Source organism: Microtus oregoni, unplaced genomic scaffold (assembly GCF_018167655.1).
Source record: "Microtus oregoni isolate MIOR12 unplaced genomic scaffold, Mior012 000018F_ref0000195, whole genome shotgun sequence".
NCBI lineage: Eukaryota > Metazoa > Chordata > Mammalia > Rodentia > Cricetidae > Microtus > Microtus oregoni.
The window spans coordinates 30,592,285-30,613,135 of record NW_024543077.1 but is presented as its reverse complement, the minus strand read 5'-3'; the positions used below and the strand labels follow the sequence as shown (position 1 = coordinate 30,613,135).

General features: G+C 42.8%; 1 protein-coding gene across 4 annotated transcripts in view; it reads right to left on the bottom strand.

The window, feature by feature from the left end:
- Positions 1 to 20,851, bottom strand: part of Bivm (basic, immunoglobulin-like variable motif containing) — a 21,311-nt gene continuing 460 nt past the window's right edge. Inside the window, exons 1-10 of one of the 4 annotated variants that reach the window (XM_041668068.1) lie at positions 20,625 to 20,842; positions 14,797 to 15,391; positions 11,304 to 11,430; positions 9,509 to 9,604; positions 8,776 to 8,880; positions 8,473 to 8,567; positions 7,237 to 7,369; positions 5,504 to 5,590; positions 3,514 to 3,610; positions 1 to 2,047 (exon numbers count right to left, since the gene is read on the bottom strand). In XM_041668068.1, coding sequence (XP_041524002.1) covers positions 1,754 to 2,047; positions 3,514 to 3,610; positions 5,504 to 5,590; positions 7,237 to 7,369; positions 8,473 to 8,567; positions 8,776 to 8,880; positions 9,509 to 9,604; positions 11,304 to 11,430; positions 14,797 to 15,268 — 1,506 coding nt within the window. In that variant the 5' untranslated portion in view covers positions 15,269 to 15,391; positions 20,625 to 20,842 and the 3' untranslated portion in view covers positions 1 to 1,753. Of the gene's footprint in view, positions 2,048 to 3,513; positions 3,611 to 5,503; positions 5,591 to 7,236; positions 7,370 to 8,472; positions 8,568 to 8,775; positions 8,881 to 9,508; positions 9,605 to 11,303; positions 11,431 to 14,796; positions 15,392 to 20,125; positions 20,436 to 20,624; positions 20,843 to 20,851 lie in introns of those variants that run through there. The other 3 variants (XM_041668066.1, XM_041668069.1, XM_041668067.1) reach the window with 3 other exon arrangements.

Genomic DNA, 20,851 nt, shown 5'->3' with positions numbered 1-20,851 from the left:
TTGCATTTGTATCCTTGCCTCTTGGTTCTTCAAACCCATTTCTTTGAAATACTCAGCTGAACTATTAAAAAGCAGCTTATATAAAAAAGACACTTGATCTGCAAAATTGCAACCTCATCTTGTTCAAGCTAATATAAGAAATTTTCTATTCCCTGCTATGAAGTATCAGAGAAACAGTGCCCAGGTGCCTGAGAAATAAGAAGTATGGCATAGAAGTCATCACCTTCTACATTGTCTCATTGATTCTAAAAATTTCAAGATGTTTCTTATAACATTAATTACACGGAATTGACAAATTATCATATGCTTCATACAGATACAAGGATATGTCCGAAGACACCGAGTCATTAACACGCGCATGATTAAAAGTAGAAAACAAAACTTTATTTGATGAAAACATTTTAAAAGTTCCAGTATGAACTTCTCAACAAAGCTGGAACAAAACCAACAACCTACAAATCTTTCGGTCCTTTGCATTTCAAGCTAAATAATCTCTTCAGAAATATGACCATTTTGTAATATATATGTATCACTCTCTGTAGGCTAGACATGTACGAGTGGATAAATGGATATAAAATTCAAGAGAAAAAAAATGAAAGATTTTTAAAAATAAAAATCTGAAACCTCTCCTTGAGGTGTATTGCAATATGGTTCCAACATCCTCAGCACCTTGCAATCACGGAGATACTGAGTTGAGTCCTGGAATGAGGCTATTACATGAAGGACAAGACCCTAGACGTCTATGAGTAGCACACTGGCAGCAAAAGAAACATGACAGCAGCTAAAGAGGCGCTCAAGTACTGAATTCACACTTCTGAAATATTTAATACACACTTCCAACAACTAATTGGATGTTTCGCGAAAGGAAACAGCTCAGCGTTGAGAATATAGAGGGTTGTCCTCAGTGTGAGCTGGACATTGCCAATGTGTCTTCAGTGCCGTTGCTAGCACACGACTCCATTAAGAGACCAAATATCAGATCTCACTGCACTTATTACATGGATATAGATTCCAAGTGCCCCTTAACTATATTCCTAAAACAAGGTTTGTTCTAGACCCGAAGACATCGTTCAAGGTCCTACGCTTCTTTGTAACTATTTCACAGGCACGTGCCAGACCAAGAGTACCAGAATCAATGCCGTAAGTAACCCATCTGCACCTGGAGAAAAGTCAGTTGCTTGAGTATTTTCTGTTTCTTTGCTGAGAATCCTGAGACAGTTATTCAGGAGAGCTAAGAGGTGGATACATCGAAAGAACAACTCGACTGGCCAGATAGTTCCAAATGCGCTTTAACATGAGCAAAAGCTAGAACTTAACAGCCCCCATTCTCTAGGGCAGATGGTGCCTTGCAAATTGGTCTTACGAATCAAAGTATCTGTAATACATGACTACGGATCAAGTTTCAAGAAATCGCTTCATGCTTTAGTAGTTCAAGTCTTGATGCCGTTAAATGCATTTGTGTTTTTGTTCCGAAGCAGTTGTGATTTTATTGGATTTTTGTGAAACCCTTTGTCCAGATGGCTTATCTACTTTCAGAGGGCAGTAGTCTGTGCTTACCTGCCTATATATTTGAAGCCAACCGTTGTAACACTATGTAAGTTTATTTTACTGGAGAACTACAGGTTATGCTTTGTATCACACGATCTGCTCCTATCGATGGACTTAATAAAACCTTCTGCCTTAATGCAGTCCTGCACACAGCAGCAGTGTACAAAACTGAACCACTGAGCCAGTGGTTGGGTTCCCAGCATGGTCAGTCATTGCCATTGTAATCACTGTAGCTGTGGTAGCCACTGTTCCTTCTCTCGTGGATGCTAGACATCTTCTTCCACGCCGAGTCCTGGTGGAAACTAGCACTGAAGGATCTTCCTAGACGCCCATGCGGCTTCTTGGAGATATTGTCTTCACTCTCCGATTTGGCAAGTCCTTGGGCATGTGAAGGAGGTTGTGGTTCTTGTCTAATGGTCCCAAATGGAAAGTTCCAAAAGCCAAATCTTTGCCAACTGAGTCTCTGGAATGCTATGAGGCAATGCAAATTTCCTCCCACCTGAGAAGGACAAAAACAGATGACGATAAGAAAGAGACATTACTGATAACTTTGTGGGGTCCTTATTGACTCCCTTGGGGGGGGGGGTGTTATTCTTTCCCATGTCTGAATACACTTTTCTATCCTGCACTCATCAGAGCATGCTAACATACTCACCTCTGTTGTGGAGTACTATTTTAAGGCGCTACATTTATTTATGCTCTGGAACATTCGCTTAACAATGGAAAGATGTGTTGCTTTTGTTTAACTCTGTGCAGCTGTGATTCTTTGCCTGCCTAACCAGCCAATGGCAGGGCAGGAGAATGGATAGGTGGGGCTGGCAGGCAGACAGAATAAATAAGAGGAGAAATCTGGAAAAAGGAGCAAGAGAACAGGGAGAGGAGGATGTCAGGGGCCAGCCACCTAGCCACTCACAAAGTAGGAGTGACAGTAAGATATACATAAGTAAGAAAAGGAAAAAAAACCTAGAAGCAAATTGTAGATGGGATCATTTAAATTAAGAAAATCCAGCTAGAAATAAGCCAAGCTAAGGCCAGGCGTTGATCAGTAAGAAAGTCTCTCCGTGTGTGATTTATCTGAGAGCTGGGCGGCAGGCCTGCCAAAAGAGTTAAACAACCAATAACAGACCTTTCCTGCCAGCTGCCTTTCCAATTAACAAAGTCCTTAGCGACCAGAGTACTCCTCTCCACAGTCTTGACTCCGTGTAGTGACGGTCTCATACGCCTAACTCACACACTAAGGCATGCCTTATCCTTTTCCCTGTGTGTGCTCTCTCTCCTCTCTGAAAAACTCATTCTACTCCCTCGTGTGTGTGTGTGTGTGTGTGTGTGTGTGTGTGTGTGTGTACAGACAAAGATTTTTGAGACACAATCTCTGTAGCTCAGACTGGCATGGAAATCACCGTCCTCCTTCTATCTAAGAACTGAGATTCCCAGCATGTGCGACCACACCCAGCTTCATTAATTCTTTTATCAACAGGTGAATGATAAAAGAATGCCCACGCAGTCTCTACTACATCTGTTTCTGAGAGCTTCTTCCTGCAGTCATGTTTGTTCATATGGCTCTGCCTCGTGACCACCATCTACCCAAGCTGGGCCAAGACCACTGAACTCAACCAAGGCAGATAAGGCTCCAGCTAGACCTGAAAATATGTCATAAATTGAAAGTTAGTCTGCAAGAAAGGCATATTTAAATAAAACACAGTGAGCACAGCATAGCCTACATAAGAATGATTAATATTGTGAGCCACTTGGCTTCTACCATTACTGCAGTATTGGCTGACATTTCCTTATGACTGTCCTCCTTGGCCTAGAGTTGAAAGTTAGCCTGTATCCTTAAAAGAAGTCTGACTTTTCTGACCAAGGTAGTCTGAAGTTGGTTTCCGGTATCTACCACTTCAAGAGTATTAATAAAATACCACATTTTGGTCATTTGGGACGCGGCTGCCAACGTAGTGCTGTTCTTACCTTCTTTGTTTTCCGGAACTGCAGCCCTCTCTCCAGATGGCGGATGTCTAAGAATTCTGGATTTTGAGTGTTTAGATCAGTGACAATATCTGCCCATCTAGAGGAAGAAAAGAAACAATTTCCATTAGGCCTAAAGTACCATTGTCATAAAGCTTTTTCCAGGAGCAAGTTGCCACAATATATCTCAGCAGTAATTGGGGATTATTCTCTTAGGTCAAGTTCCATCTAGTAGCCTTTAAAGGCTTCTTTTTTTCTGACAGTTGTGGTTATCCAATTCCTGACAATGTTCTCAGTTAGTAACTGGTTTTTATTCTTTTTTTTTTAAAAAAGATTTATTTAATAATTATGTATACAGTTTTCCCTGCATGTATGCTGCAGGCCAGAAGAGGGCACCAGATCTCATTACAGATGGTTGTGAGCCACCATGTGGTTGCTGGGAATCGAACTTAGGACCTTTGGAAGAACAGTCAGTGCTCTTAACCTCTGAGCCATCTCTCCAGCCCCTGGCTTTTATTCTTAAATGTCAACATACCTAATACCATCTTGTAGGCTCACGCAGTGGCATGCCACACTTTCAATTATAATCAAGTCAATTTATTTTCTTAAAATAAATCCCATGGGGTGGGATTTTATGTTGTACAAGCTGGCCTTGAACCCCTTGGTTCACATGATTATGCTGCATCATTACCAATGTGCCACTAAGTGTCTACCTATATTTCTGAAAGAATTAAAAAAAAAATAACACGCCTCTACTAATATACAAAATGGTTGCAGAGAAAAATCTCAAAGAAAGTTATACACATAATAAGTGAATTTGGTAAAGGTGTGAATATCAAGATGTAAATCAGGGATTTTCTATATGACCAGCAATAACATGAAAATTAAATTTCTTAATCAATTCACAATAGGAAGAACTATTTAAAGGTCAAAACCACTGCTAAAGGAAATTAAAGTTCTGGTTATGTGGTGATACAGTCCTTGATGTTAGTTTGTAAGAGCCCATGTCATTATGATGACCATTCTCCATAAACCGTGAATTCTAGAGATTCTATCAGTCTGCGTGTATGTACAGGTGATAGAGAGGGCGTGGAGGGTGAGGAAAAGAAAAGAAAAGACAGGGAAGGAGAGAGGCAAGGGAGTCGCAGGCCAGAGTGGATGTGTGGAGTTTGGAAGATGACTATGAGCATCTTCTCTCCTTCCACCCTGTGGATTCCAGGGATCAAACTCAGATCAGCAGGCCTGCATGCAAGCACCTCTACCTGCCAAGCCATCTCACTACTCCTAAAGACTTTATTTTAGTCAAATATGCATTTTTAGTAGAAATGATCCAATTCTAAATTTTTTTTTTAGAGAATTATTTTGTTGTTGTTGTTCAAGCCAGGGTTTCTCTGGAGAGCGCTGACTGTCCCGGAATTTGCTCTGTAGACCAGGCCGGCCTTCAATTTACAGAGCTGTAACCGCCTCTGCTGGGATTAAAAGTGTGTGCCATCATGTCCAGCAGGGGAGAGGGGATTCTTAATTTGTTACTTAAATAGAAAAACAAGGCAAGAAGAAATAGAAGCCGGGCGATGGTGGCGCACGCCTTTAATCCCAGCACTCGGGAGGCAGAGGCAGGCGGATCTCTGTGAGTTCGAGACCAGCCTGGTCTACCGAGCTAGCTCCAGGACAGGCTCCAAAGCCACAGAGAAACCCTGTCTCGAAAAAATCAAAAAAAAAAAAAAGAAGAAGAAGAAATAGAATTTCAAGTGCATAAAATTCCAAAACAGAAAAAGTACATCTGTGGCCATGGGAAGCAGAACTGGTCGGCTGTGTAGTTAGAGAAAAATAAAGCACAGCACAGTTTTCTTGGGACAGGACCACACTGTGACTGGCTGATGACCACACAGGTGTTCCCATTTATCTACGTGAATCTAATCGCACGATTTTGATCTGTGTTTTCAATGAAGGAACTCGCACACCAGTTAAAGAAATAAAAGCTGCTAAAACATACCTTTTACAGTGAATGGCAGGATGTTTTCTACTTGACTCTCCAATTAAAATCCAATACTCGACTTCCTGCAGTGAGAGAGGGCCCCTGCTAAACAGAAAATACATCCATAGCTTGATAAACGTATTTCACTCCATGAAGTACGCTGTTCCAAATATGTCTTGATGATAAAAAAAAAACCCCAAAATGAAAACTCAAAGATGCTTTTTGTTAATGTAGAATCAATACCAGCATTTTGGTTTGGGCCATTCAAGAAATCCATGAGTTAGATTTAAGCCTTAGTTATTTCAGGAGTTGAGAGAAAGAATGGTGTTATGCTTACTCCTCATATACGAGCAGTATTCCCGGGTCTGCCAGCTCCCACCCATCCTGCTCAGGTTGTCTGGTGCACCACATCCAAGGACCCATGAGTGGGACTTCTGGGACCCCTGACCTCCAGAACAAAAAACCCCTCTATCCTAGAGGCCAAGTCATGTTCTCCAGCTAGACTCTGGGTCCTCACTGAATAGATAATGTTCAATGTCCACCACATCTCTTCCTTCTCCTCAGTCACCAAGCCCACAAAGTCAAGTATGACTCAACCAGAAAAATCAGTGAGGTGAGAGAGTCACCCTTGGCTTCCATTGTCACCTGTTCTTAACCATAATCTCTGCTTTCAGGTCCCTCATGAAGGAACTTGCTAAGGAGAAAGAGTAACATTCAAACTCAGCACCCTTTTTTAGAATATATCTCCTTCAAAGAGACAGGAATTCCTGTGTGTGTGTGCAAGCTTTTGTGTGTGTGTGTGTGTGTGTGTGTGTGTGTACGTGCATGTGTGTGTGTGTGTGTGTGTGCATGTGTGTGTGTGAAAACCCGTTGTTCATGAGACAGAAACCAGATTAACAACAAGGAGAGGCAAATATAACCATGAAGTTTAGATAATGAAACTGGTCCCGAGTTTCCTTGTGATGAAAGAGAAAAACCTGACAATCCCATGTTCTTCACTATGAATACAAAAGGTGTTTTTTAACGTAGTCAGTTATACATTCTTGGAGCACAGCATGGAAGATACTGGCGAGGACACTGGGGATTGTTATTTTTAACAAAATTTAAGTCATCCAATTTTTTTTCAATAGACTCAGATGCTGGGATGAAAGCCTGCTGGCTCGGAGAGGCAGAGGAAGCACCCAGATGACCTTCCTCCTCAGCCATTGCTCCAGGAGCCTCTCCTCTCTCCTACTGTCTCCCACAAATGGCCTCCAACTCAATGTTCCTCCTCTCTGCTTCCTGTGTCTACTGTCCTCTTGACCCCCTTTGACTATCTATGGTTACTTCCTGTCAACTGATTGCTTGCTCCGCCCCTTGACCTATGGAATGCTTTTATTTGATCCTGTTTACAATAAATCAAAAGTTCTTGGATTAAAGGTGTGTGCTAAGGCTGGGCCACACCACAACTAAAACAACGTTTTTCCAATATACTTCAATCTTGGGGTTCACAGTGTAATCAAACATCCCGGAGCAGAGGATAACACGTGAAGGCCCTGCACCTTTGGGACTTCGGTGTGTACTTTCTCTTACAATGACTGAGCAACAGCTTCTAAGAGCATTCAATCCTGCAAAACATATGCACGCTCAGTGTAAACAAAACAAACTAAGTCCCCAATTTCTAAGAGACTAAAATCTGTTTAATTCCGGCAAACACTTTGTACTACCCATTTTCCTAGTTAAGTGCCCTTATCAAGTATGGAAATGCTTACCTGAATGCCTTATTAGCTTTGACAGGGGTTGCTTCGAAGCCAATTGGACAGAAATAATGATTTTGGCAATGATAGATATAAGCCAGTGATTCATCTTTCAATCCTCGGGTCAACTTAGACAAGGCCCCTGGAGCTACAAAGATAAAACCAGGCAAACTGAGGGCCATGAAACAATGTCTGTATTTTATACAGAGGACTAATTAAGACATTATTTGGAACATACTAACATTTCGAGTTTCAGTAAGGGGATAAGAAGCTACCAATGTGGGTGAAAATATAAATGAATTTACTTTTAGTTTTAGATAAAACCAGTAGGAAAACACGTGAAGGATGCCCTTGCTTGCCAGAACATTCTAAGAATTTTTACCAAGTTGTCTAAGAAATTCAGTGAGTGTGTAAAACCCAGTAATTGTACCCAATCATGGTCTCAACTTTTCGGGTTGTGGACACCTGCCACCACAAGCTTTTGAATCAGCATGCCTAAGCCAAGCACATCCGTCTAGAAACTCTACGCACACAAACTAAGTCTACAAAAGATTTACAAAAGAAACTTGAAGTTAAACGGTAGACATCTTAATGTCCAGACGCAGTATATACATCCCATCTTAAAACTTACTAATACCTATGAATAAATACAAACGCTAAGTAAAAACAAGCTACAATAACGGTGTATATGCACGCACACAGGTGGACACACGCACACGCGTGACACACACACACACACACACACACCACACATAGTAAAACACATAGTAAAACACATTATCGCTCTGTCAACTTGACAGAGCTATAGTCAACTGAGTAGAGGGAACTTTGATTTACAAAATGACTCCACAAATTTTGGCTGTAGGCAAACCGGTAGAAGATATTTTTTTAAATTAGTGATTGACGTGGGAGGGGCCGGCCCATTGTGGGTGGTGCTACCCCTGGACTGGTAGTACTGGGTCCTATTAAAAAGCAGTCTGAGCAAGCCATTAGGAGCAAGCCAGTAAGCAGCATTCCCCTATGGCCTCTACTTCAGCTCCTGCCTCCAGGTTCCTGCCCTGGCTTCCCCCAATGCACTGTGATTCAGGATATACCAGTCACATACTGCTCTCAGACTGTTGAGAGTTTACTTGATGTCCTAGGAATCAATATAACCAGTTTCTAAGATCTACTCAACCTGAAAACCTGGACTTGGGGATGTGGGTGGTATAGGGGGTATGTGTGTGTGTAGGTGTGTTCATTTTCACCTACCAGTTTCTCCGGCTGTTTTGTTCTTCCCGTGGGGCTTATACAGAACGTAAGAACATCCTTTCACATGGAAATGGTCATTAATTTGTCTAAACCATCTGAAAATAAGAAGATTCACTCATAGCAATAGTTTCATAACAAGGAAGGGCCACTGTTCTAACTGTACAGAAACCCAAGCACAGTCCACACATGGCATCTCTAAGGGAGCCCACATCAACGTCTGTCTTTTACTGTCCACACACACTACAGCATTATCACTTCACAGAAGTAGAAACAAGGTGTTATCCCTAAGGGGCACCTCCGTACCTCATGAGTGTCGTGTTTCCAGTGAAAGGACCAAACCTAATATCTTCAAATGGGGGTTGGAAGCCCAAAATATGTAATGCATCTTCTTGGGTAATAGGCGGGAGACTACAAGAGAAATATTTCCTTTCATTCACAGTCCAGTCATCCACAAATACAATCTGTGCAAACAGTCTTAGGGATACTTTTCATTTTTATTTGATTGAAAAGAATGCATGCAAATATTTTAGCCTGAAAGGCTTATAGCAATATGTATGTTTTTTTTCAGCTTATGAAAAAAAATCTACTCTGAGTCTTTCATTAAAAAAAAAATGCCTTCACATTACTTTTTTTTAAAAAGATTTATTTATTCATTAGATATCCATTGTTCTTCAGACCAGAAGAGGGCACCAGATCTTACTACAGATGGTTGTGAGCCACCATGTGGTTGCTGGGAATTGAACTCAGGACTTTTGGGACAGCAGGCAGTGCTCTTAACCACTAAGCCATCTCTCCAGCTCCCCCCCCCCCGGTTTTTTTTTTTTTTTTTTGCTTCTTGAAACAGGGTCTCTATGTAGCCCTGGCTGCTCTGTAACTCTCACTATGTAGACCAGCCTGAGCTCAATCTCACAGAGATCCGCCTGCCTCTGACTGACTCCCAAGTGCTAGAATGGAGGGCATGTGCCACCACACCCGGTTTCCTTCCAACTACTTTCAGATCTGGAGTTTGGTGATAGCAATAGCCTGGCATACTTACTTCCCAGCTCCCATTGTGCTGTAGAGGAAATTCCAACAAGAAATCAGGGAGGAGATACCACAGGAAGTCTTGTATTGTGGCCGGCTTATGCAGTACCTGAGAAATCAAACAGCTTCTTGACTTGAATGAACGGGAAAGAAAGATGCAGAACAGAAGAATACGTCTTTTTTTTTTTAAAGTATTTATTTATTTATTATGTATACAATATTCTGACTGCAGGCCAGAAGAGGGCACCAGACCTCATTGCAGATGGTTGTGAGCCACCATGTGGTTGCTGGGAATTGAACTCAGGACCTTTGGAAGAGCAGGCAATGTTCTTAACCTCTGAGCCATCTTTCCAGCCCCAGAAGAATACGTCTTATGGGGGATTTCAAATGTGATCATAAGGAAACTTGAGTGCAGTGCAAAATCATTATTCATTTAAAATATTTCCTACTGGTCTGGGAAAATGGCTCAGAGGTTAAGAGTACTGGTTGCTCTTCCAGAGGTCCTGAGTTCAATTCCCGGCAACACATGGTGGCTCACAACCATCTGTAATGAGATCTGGGGCCCTCTTCTGGCCGGCAAGGATACATGCAGGCAGAACACTGCATAATAAATATTTTTAAAAAATATTTCCTACTTACTAAACACAAAGAATACATGACAGTAAAAAATCATCTATTTTATTAAGAAGAGCTACATTATGGCTAGCAGCATACCAAAGCACATCTTATTCAAACCAAAAAAAGAATTTATAGAATCTGGTCTATAAATTCTAATATCATCTACTCAAATTTCTATGTAAATACCCAGTTGAGTGGGTTCAAGATTGTTTGTAACTTCTGAAATACTAGGAAAAGAAAGCAAATCACTGTCTCATGATGTCAAGAGGTTAAGATTCTTCTACTTAGACCAAAGAACATCCCCTTATCACCCACCATGTCCCCATGAACCCTTGGGCAGGAAGCCCTGGAGCAGAATCTGTCCCAGGATTTAACAGAGAAACACAAAATCCCCCAGACAGAAACAGAGACAAAAGGAGAAAGGTAGACATTATAAATTGAGACCAATGAGCCATGACAAGCAAGTGCGTTCAACTTTTAGAACATTCTAGAAAATGTTAAGCTAGTCTGGAAGCTATATTGACTAGGTAAGGGACTCGAAGGATCTCAGACATACTAACTTCTTGTGTTCATGCCAGTGCCTTAAAGTGTGAGTGCAAACAGAAAGATCCAATTGATAGCAGAATTGCTCAGCTTCAGCTTCCATTCTTACGCATGCTCCAGCCCCTGGCAGTATGTAAAATGCTACGACTGTATTTACACAGAGCTTGGGGCATATTTGGTTTCTTATTTGACACATTTAGACTCTGAGACAGCTTAGACTTGGATTGTCCGTTTTCAAATAATAAACGAATAAAAAAGCATAAAATCAAAAAAAAATATTGCTAATTTTATCAGGTGTGGCAGTACTTACTCTAAGCTAAAAAGCCATTTTCAGAAATGCATACTTAAATAATTTGACATCAAAAAACAATCAGGCAAACAACTACATCGAAATTTAAGTAGCATCCAAAGCAGCCTACCATCAGGAGGATACACAAAATGAGACTGTTGGCCAGGTAAGTCGAGGGAACACTGGCCCAGCTCAGTCAGTCTACTTCCAAAATCTGAGATAAACCTAAAGTATTTAGACAATCTTAGAACTAAAGGAGAACACAATAAATACAATTTTATTAACTTATACCCAGCAAAATTAATGTCGCATTATATGTTTTTAAGACCAGAAAGTAAAAACTAGCATGGCCACATACCATCGTCTGAGGTCTAAGACTTTCCGCTGTTTCACATCTTCAAGAGGAGAGTGCTGGGGGCACTCCCTCTGATGCCTCCCTTTCTTATCTGAAGTTTTTTTCTTGGAAATTTGTTTCTTTGCATTGCCTGCAGGACAAAAGGATAAAGCAGGAGAGTGTTCAGATGAGGAAAACCACCACACCAGAAGGCACAACAGCATTAAAGAGGAACTGCTAAGCACTCTGAAAACGGTATTTGCAAACATCTCGAAGTAGTGCCTGTGCCTTCTAGAATAGCGCTCTTCCTTAGAAAGAAAGCAAGAAGAGAATTAAAAATAATTTGAACCGCCAGAAACGGCACTGGCTATGAAGAACGTATCCAAGATCAGAGCTAGTCTCTTGGAGCTGGTAAAATAATCAGGCCAAAATTCTTAAGCCACATCTACAACTTAAAGTTACCAACAGGAAAGAATTAAACTAGACGGCTTTCCTGAAAATGAATCCTTTCTGTAAGACAAGTAAATCCACATAAACATAATTCTATTAAGGCACTGGATCTGGCGTGATGACATTCTGTCCAATAATAGCTCCAGGCCCCAGGGACCTCAAAATGAATTCAGAGTGAAGCGTATGTTAGTTACATTATTAAAACAAAGCGCTGCACTAGGAACCAGAGTGCAAAACACAGCGTCCTCTGTGTGGGCCCCCCCCACACACACACAGACACACACATACACACAATCTTCCCAAAGACATGTAATGACTGCCTACTGGGGATGAAGAGATACGGAACATGGACAAGAGAGGCAAAAGTAAGAGGGAGAGTTTACCTTGTTTAATTTTGATATTTATTTATTTCTGAAATATGTTGATATTTTGTTTTTTGTTTTTGTTTTTCGAGACAGAGTTTCTCTGTGGTTTTGGAGCCTGTCCTGGAACTAGCTCTTGTAGACCAGGCTGGTCTCGAACTCACAGAGATCCGCCTGCCTCTGCCTCCCGAGTGCTGGGATTAAAGGCGTGCGCCACCACCGCCTGGCCAACATGTTGATATTTTATCCGCTCAAAATAGGATACATATTAAAATATTAATAATACCCAAGGCTAATTTTATTAAAATAATAACTTTCCTTTCAGCTATACTCAGATACATTAATATCTTTCTGATATCTATTTTAAATGAAATCATCAAATCTCATACGAAAATTAAGGCTAAGATTTTATTTTTGTGTTATCAAACACAGATTATGTAGACATACCAAATGCTTACAGACTCATAACCATGTAGCTCCTATAACCAGCTAGGACTCAGGAAATTCTCCTCCACACGGGACATCTGTAAAGTGTTATGCAATGAACACTCTACAATCCAGACACAAGTTCCCCGCCTGTTTAATTATTCCGTCTGTGTCTTCGCAGACACAGCATACACAAAACGTGTTTTGGAGCTTAGCAGCCACTTGCAGACGTGAATTAAATCTCCTTGGGCCATTATTGGTAAAAATGTTTTCTGAGGGCAGAAAACAGAAAAGTGACTCTCCCTGGAACTCCCTCTTCTGCCTCTGGATGACTTAATTCCCTGGGTAATTTTTACCAGGCACTCCAAGTTTTGAGACTAATGACACACCAAGTCTACGACCTCAGTGAGCTGAGACTGCTCTGTCATTCCGTCATTCTTTCCTTCCTGGGTTCTGCGAGTCCGTCCCTGGGCTGCTTTTGGTGTGGGAGTGTTGCTGTGATTCTCCCAGGGGTGAATGAGCACACGCATTGCGGCAAGAGATCTCCATACCGCCAAGGAGATGTGGTTCTACAGCCAACGTTTTACTGAACTTGCGGGAAGAAAACAATGTCAAAGAAGAAGCGAGCGCATAGCATACAAAATGACCTTTGTCCAATGCTCTGGACCCTGTCCGTTCTTCCCAACCCTAACCAGAAAACACTCTTTGAGCCCTCTCCTGCTAGACACATACACTAACTGCCTTGGTATTTAGAGAAAAGTATGAGCAAAGAAAAGAAATTAAAGCCCAGAGCAGTATGTAGTGGCATGCACCTGTAATCCCCGTACTCAAAAATACTGAAGCAGGAAGATTAAGAATTATAGGCCAGAGGGCTGGAAAGCTGGTTCAGCAGTTAAGAGCAATGGCTGCTCTTCCAGAAGACCTGGGTTCACTCTCACATGGCGGTTAACAGCCATCGACAACTCCAGTTCCTGGATCCATCAAGCTCTTCTGGCCTCTGAGAGCATTAGACACACGCAAACAGCACAGACATCATGCAGACAAACACCTACACATATCGAGCAAAAAATAAAATAAATAACCTTAAATGAAAAGACTTACAGGCAAGGCTCGAGTACAGAGCCAGAACTCTGTCTCCAGAGAACAGAGAAAGGAGGGGAGAGCAAAGAAAGGAACATCTGCCATTGTCTTTCCTTAAGGAAGCACAAGACACGAGTTCTGGGCAATCACCACCAAAAGAGGTGGGCAGGAACCTGAAAACAGTAAAGTTACCAAAGAGAGAGGCCCAAATTCTGTGTATAAATGTGGCCCAAAGCTTGTTTTAAGACCTGGACCACACATGCACAGAGTAGACCCCAAGCAAGACAGTCAGGACTAATGGCCCAACCCAAGAACAGAACTGTCTTTAAAAGACAGAGCTTGCAGTTTCAATTCAGTCAGAGAGGGAGAGAGAAAGGTAGAGAGATAGAAAGACATAGAGACAGAGAGAGAGACAGACAGACAAACAGAGACAGACAAACAGGTAGGCAGACAGAGATACACATAAAGAAAGGGGTAGAGCCGGGCGATGGTGGCGCACGCCTTTAATCCCAGCACTCGGGAGGCAGAGGTAGGCGGATCTCTGTGAGTTCGAGACCAGCCTGGTCTACAGAGCTAGTTCCAGGACAGGCTCCAAAGCCACAGAGAAACCCTGTCTCGAAAAACCAAAAAAAAAAAAAAAAAAAAAAAAAGGGGTAGAAGGGAAGGAGGTGGGAAAGAGAAGAGAGACTGCTTGCTTGCTTGCTTGCTTGCATTCACACTTGTGAGAAATAAAATAGACTTTAAAATATAGCAGCTATAAAAAAAATCAACTTTGATCAAAACAGATGTTCTTTTTACATCCAAAAAATTTTAAAACAAAAATGTCTTGATATCTCCTACATTAGGAAATATGCCCATGCCCTGCAAAACTACAAAATAACAGTAATCAAAATAATCAAAATAGCTGTCATTAGCCTTTTCTAAGCAACTGTATAATTATCTTTAATGCTTATACTTTATTCTTTTTTTCTTTTCAAAGCTCCCAAAATGCACACATAAGGTCAGAAGATCCCATGGATAGTATGTTCAGGGACTAACTAAGACCAGGGTTACTTTAAAAAAAAAAAAATTGCAATGACAGACATGATGGTAGCGATGTTCCTTGTTCAGAAACAGAAAATATGTCACAGCAAGATTTAGCAATACTTGGCATGGTTTTCTGGTTGTTTTCACTTGTGAACGTCACTGTACCCTCTTACCTGATTTGTGTTTCAAATCTGTGGTTACCCCATCAAATTCCGATTTATCAATTTCCCACGCGAGAGGTAGCTTGCCCAGGCTGGTGGATAAGTTTTCCAAGCTATTTTCTTCGTTATAGATTATGTCTGATGTACCAGGTGGGACACCAATGTATCTTGGACTGTTTTCAGCAGAAAGCGAGGTATTTTTATCAGCGAGGCAACGGGCAGGGTTGGGAGTTTTGTAGATGGAGGTTGCCTGGTTGAGGAAGGCATAATCGGAACAGATGGCATAGATTTTCTCCCGAGTATGAGTCACTGGACAGCTTGAAGGATAATGACCATCTCCTCTGGGGCCCACGGGTGCTCCTGAGGCACTTGTGCAAAAAGATTGTACAGCACCTTGTAGCTCCTCTTCTGGGGACTTGTTCTTGGCTTTGGGCTCACCATGTCCAGAATCAGTGGCTCTTCCAGCTTCTGCAACGTGAGGCATCGAAGGCAACGGCAGACGTCTCTGTTCCTAGGAATAAGCCGCAAGCCTCTCTCTCTTTTGAAAATCAACTTTGGCAAATTCTCATCGCATTCTATGGAAGCTTGAGATCTGACAAATGGAATCCTAAGAAAAGACAAAGGAGAAAGACTGATCGTCTATCCAGCAGGCCTGATGAATGGCAATAAACTGTAATGAGTCTGTTTCATACATCTGCAGTCAATGCATGTTGGTTTTATGACCATACATCCTGAGTTATGATGACCAACTATCTATCTTATATTAACACTTATCTTAGGGGATGGGGAATACAGCTGAGTTGGTTAAGTGCTCGCTATGCAAATATGAGGACCTGAGCTGGATTTCAAGCATCCACACTAAAAAAAGAAAAAGCTCGGTGTGCCATAAGGCCAGCTCTGCATCATAAGAAGAGGCAGGAGCATCCCTAGGGCTGGCTGGGTAACACTCTCACTAAATCAGTGAGGTTCTGGTACAGTGAGAGACCCTGTTTTAGAAAAATAAGATTGAGTAATGTGGAACACACCCAATGTTGACCTTTGACCTCCACACACATGTACACACACGCATGTGTACCTGCACACACACACAAAAACAATGAGATTAAAACAAAATACAAGAATAAAATACAAATAATCAAGTTAAAAAGGGGAAAGTCAGTGGGTCGTGGTTGTGCACACCTTTAATCCCAGCACTCGGGAGGCAGAGGCAGGCGGATCTCTGTGAGCTCGAGGCCAGCCTGGTCTACAAGAGCTAGTGCCAGGACAGGCTCCAAAGCTAGAGAGGAACCCTGTCCCAAACCCCTACCCCCAAAGAAGGGAGGGAGGTCATGTCTTTGTAAAGGCATTATAGAGATGAACAATGAGTTCATGGAAAGAATCTCATTATCTCTAGTTGCTATGGAAACACAAATCAAAGCCACAATGGTTTTATGCACTCATACCCACCAAAATGGCTGTAATAAAAGGACACAGGGAACAGTGAATGTTGGGGGAGTGTGTGGAAAATCAGGTCCTTCGTGTTAGAGATATAAAATGGTCTGGTGGACTTACCAAACAGTTTTTCATACTTTTAAACACTGACTATGTATGCAGTCTGGAATTTGCCTTCTAGATACATAGAGGAACCTTAGGCCACGCCCCCGAGGAGCAGCATTCCTCATAATGGCAAAAAGTGAAAGAAACCCAAAGCCTCGCATCTGACTAATGGATGGAGGTGCCATGTCCATTCATGAGACACTACTTCGCAATAGGAACTCCTGATCCTGATACAAGATGAATGGAGTTGGGAAACGTTTTAATATAAAAAGCCAGTCACAAAGGAACTGATCCCTTAAGAGTCCAATTTTACACAAAAAAAGTCCAGAAGAGGCTAGTCGACAAAGCAGAGTACACCTTAGCAGTTGCCTTGGGATGAAGGAGGGTTCAGCACGATGAGCCTTTTCTTTGAAATAATGAAAATAGTCCATAACTAACACAGTAAAACATAGTAACAGTACAACTTGGGGAGTATTCTAAAATGCCACTGAAGTGTACACTGTAATAGTGAATTCATGGCGTGTGAAGTAAGTCTAAACAATACCGCCTAAAGTAGCACACTGGTCAGATGATTAAAAAAAAATGTATATAGGGGGCTGGAGAAATGGCTCAGAGGTTAAGAGCATTGCCTGCTCTTCCAGAGGTCCTGAGTTCAATTCCCAGCAACCACATGGTGGCTCACAACCCTCTGTAATGAGGTCTGGCGCCCTCTTCTGGCCTGCAGACACACACACGGAAAGAATATTGTATACATAATAAATAAATATTTTTAAAAAATGTATATAGAGATGACACATACACCATGATAATGGTCATATTCAGCAAAGAAAACATAATTTAAAGTTACTGTCACTAACTTCTGATGATTCTCTGAGAAAACTGGGCTTCACGTCTAACCTGATTCCTCTGAGGAAGAAAACAGTAAAGTTCAAATAGTCACTGAGGGCATTCAAAGAAGCTGCGAGGCCTTACAAAGGAACAAGTCCCTCATGAGGCATAGCATCACCATAAATAAATCAAAGGCAGGGGCCAGACGGAGCAAGACAGGCCTTTCCAGGCTCCAGTGACCAAGCAGAAGATGAAAGATTAAGCCCACCCATTGGGGTCACTTTGAACTTTTTTTTTTTTTTACTATTGATCTATCTCCTCATTTGCTTACTTTCAACACTAGAAATGAAAGTCACAGATTATGATTTCCTTAATAGCCATCACACAAGTATTAAATGGTACAACCTGGCTGACGAAGAAACAGATATGATGATGAACAGGGGATCCTCCAGCATCTCCTAGATCAACGAGCTAAAGGCCACATACACCATCACCGGATTTAAGGAAAGACACCCCTAGGAAGGAAACTCCATCTCTGCCAAGCAAGCTTCCCCTTTTATAAGACACGCCTTTGCCTTACAGCCTCGGGTAGGCTTTTTTCTCACCTGCAGCTAAGAGTGGCTCTCAGGATAGAGGTACAGCATCGTCAAAGGGGGAACCTGCAGTGGTTACCCTTAGAAGAGAAAGTCTCAGTGTGTCTACAGATAGTGTCTTAACTTTCTCCTTTTTCCTCGGTCGGTGCTGTGATGGTGACAGTGGAGAAAGACGTGTGAGGTCTGCAGACCACACAAGTCTTCTCTGAGGACGGGATTTCTACGATTCTTTCTTTCCTACTTCCTATCTGTGATCCTCAGGGCCGTCTTTAAAAGATGCGTGGCGGAGGGGCACGAATGTGTCTGTGGTTGGGTGAGGAAGACTAACAGACAACGGACGGTCAGCTGGGGTAGTGGACAAAGGTTCCTGAGTCGGTGCAGCACACGCACCTCAGGCTCTGCCCGTCACAGATCACAACCTGACACTTAATTCTATCTTGTCATCACTAGCTTCCTCAACTTGAATAAAATGTTGACCACGGGACCAGCAATACATGTCACAGTTTGCTGGTTTTATGTTTATTTGGAACATACAGAAAGAAAAAAGAATTGTGAGCAAAACTGAATTAGTAGCCTATGTCTGTAACCCCAGGACTCAAGAGGCAGACCAGGTGGAGTCTAGACTAAAATGCACCATTAGTTCCAAGTCAGACAGCCGTCCATACTGGGCAAGACCCCAGCTCAAATAACCAAGGCTAAATAAATCAAATGGGCAAGGAAAGATATGGCTGACCTTCCTTGACGATGAAAGTGACTAAGAGTATAGCACTTGATCAATAAAACATGTCGCCATCTGGTTTGGGTTTGTTTGCTTTAAGCAATGGCCCACCGGACAAGGGCATTCTCTTTGGTCTCATTTTATCTTTAAAAAAAGCATAAAGTACTGTCCCCTACCTGAAGATATATTTTACAGAGACCGTCCCTGAAAATGACAGGTATCAATATTTCCTTATTTGAGCCACTGTTTTTATTTATTTCTGAAAATATGTATATTTATAGTTTTGATGGCACAAGTAAAAAATATATTGCAGAAAAAAAGATGAAGTATCAGAAGATAGTTCACGGAAAATGAAAACAAATGACCCAGAACCCACGCCATGCCTGATCCACACCTACGTCCCTCTGTAGTTGAACTCAGAAGGGCTTCTGCCATGGCATCCTCAGGACTTCGCTAAGAGTCTGCTCTCTTAAAACGAAGAAGGCACAGTTACCGGAAACCAAACCATTACAGACGTAGATTATTCTAGTAAGCGGCTAAAACCGAGGTGTGAAGGGCTGACTGATTGCCCACCACTTGGCCTGCAGCTGTCTGGGACTTGTATCCCCTTCCATCTCTGTGTATGAATCCCTGCCACCCGCCCTTTGAGCTATCCTCTCTAGTCTGACCCCTGCGTAGACAGAAAATAGTAAAGCCTGCTACGCATCTGTGCTCACAGAACTTCCCCGCCTACCTCTCGGAGCAAAAGGCTAACTCCTTGATCAGTCTGAAATCTAACTCTTTAGAGCCACCTCACCCCCTATCTCCCCCTCTGTCCTTCCACAGTACTTTTCGGTTCTCCGAATGCTGTCTTCCAGCCCCCCCACCCCCCCCTTACTAATTCACTCCCATCCATCTTTTAAAGGTATACTCAAATATCACTTTCTAGAGAAGCTTTCTTTAATGGTCTAATTAGGCCAGGTTCCCTGTCCATACTGTGGAACCTTTCTTTCCAGAATTATGCTTTTACTTTCGTGTGTGTGTGTGTGTGTGTACAAATGGCTGCCTCCTGAAAGACTTTTGTGTGTATGTATGTTTGTATACAAATGGCTACCTCCTTTAAGTCTGGTTGTCCGGACAATTGTATCTCTGGCCTAGCCTTTGGAGAAGCTAGATTCAACAAATACTTTGTAGGTGCCTACATTGCACCAGGCATTATTGTAATCGTTCCCTAATCATTTTGATTAACATTTTAAGGCTTGGTAATGAGAACAACTGCAGGAATACAGCTCAATTTCACAATTTACTCACAGTATCTGCCGAGCTGTACGGACCCCCACTAGAGAGAAGACTTGTGAAAGTCATTGGAATGAACAGTTCTGCCAAATAAACATAGCTGGTTATGTTCTTTTCAAGTCATGTGCTTTTCGTGTCTAACGTGCCTAAACACCACGTTCAGTAGAGAACTAGACATCTTATAAAATCTCAATAAAGCTTTCAACATCTCACAAATAGTATAATCAATATTCTGTATAGGAAACAACTGAGACGCAGAACGGAAAAGTGTTTTGCTAAGGATCGTTGAGAAACGCTAAGACACCAGCCTGGACCCCCTTCTCCATCAGCATTTTGAGCACAATTTCCTGTTCCCTAGCCTAGGCCATCAGACCATCTCCCGGCGGCCTACCTGCGGGTAACGGATTCCTGCAGCTCACGGTGCCCCTTCTTATAGAGCCCAGGCTCTGGGAAGCCGAGAGACCTCCCACCGTCCCCTCTTTGAGGTTCAGAGGCCACCTGAAGGTGACCGCGGTGCCGGTGCCGGCGGAGCAGACCCGGGAGCGCAATCGCAGCAGCGGGGTTCTGCGGGGTTCCCACTCCCAGTCCACGGTAGCCAAGCCAGAGTCCGGTGTCCCCAGTCCCCCACCGGCCGAGGATTGCTAAAGCCTCCTGAGCTCCTCCGGGCCTGCTCCCTCACACCCCGCCGGAAGACAAGGTTCGCCAGGAGAGGGAGCGCGAGCAGGCCCGTGGGGGGTGCCGCTTCCAACCTGAGGGGGACTGGAGGGGGCGGGTAGCAAGCCGGCTGTGACAACCCAGGAGCCGGGAGGCGAGGCCGCGAGGGAGGAGCTGATATCACCAATAACAACAATAGCGGGAGAGAAAAAAAAAATCCCCACGCCTTAGCTCACCGAGCCACCGGGGGTCTGAGTTTTCCACGCCCCTTGCCCGGTGGAGTGAGGGACCCAGCCTGCGACTTCTCTGGCCCAGATGCGCGTGTGCATGGAAAGAGGATGGCCACTGCAAGCCGGGTGCCCGAGACCCGTTAGTGCAGCGTGGAAACCCGCTCCTGCCGAGGGTAAACAGGTACCCACGGATGCACCCCAAAGCCGAGCTTTGTTTCAGTGATTTCTAGCCC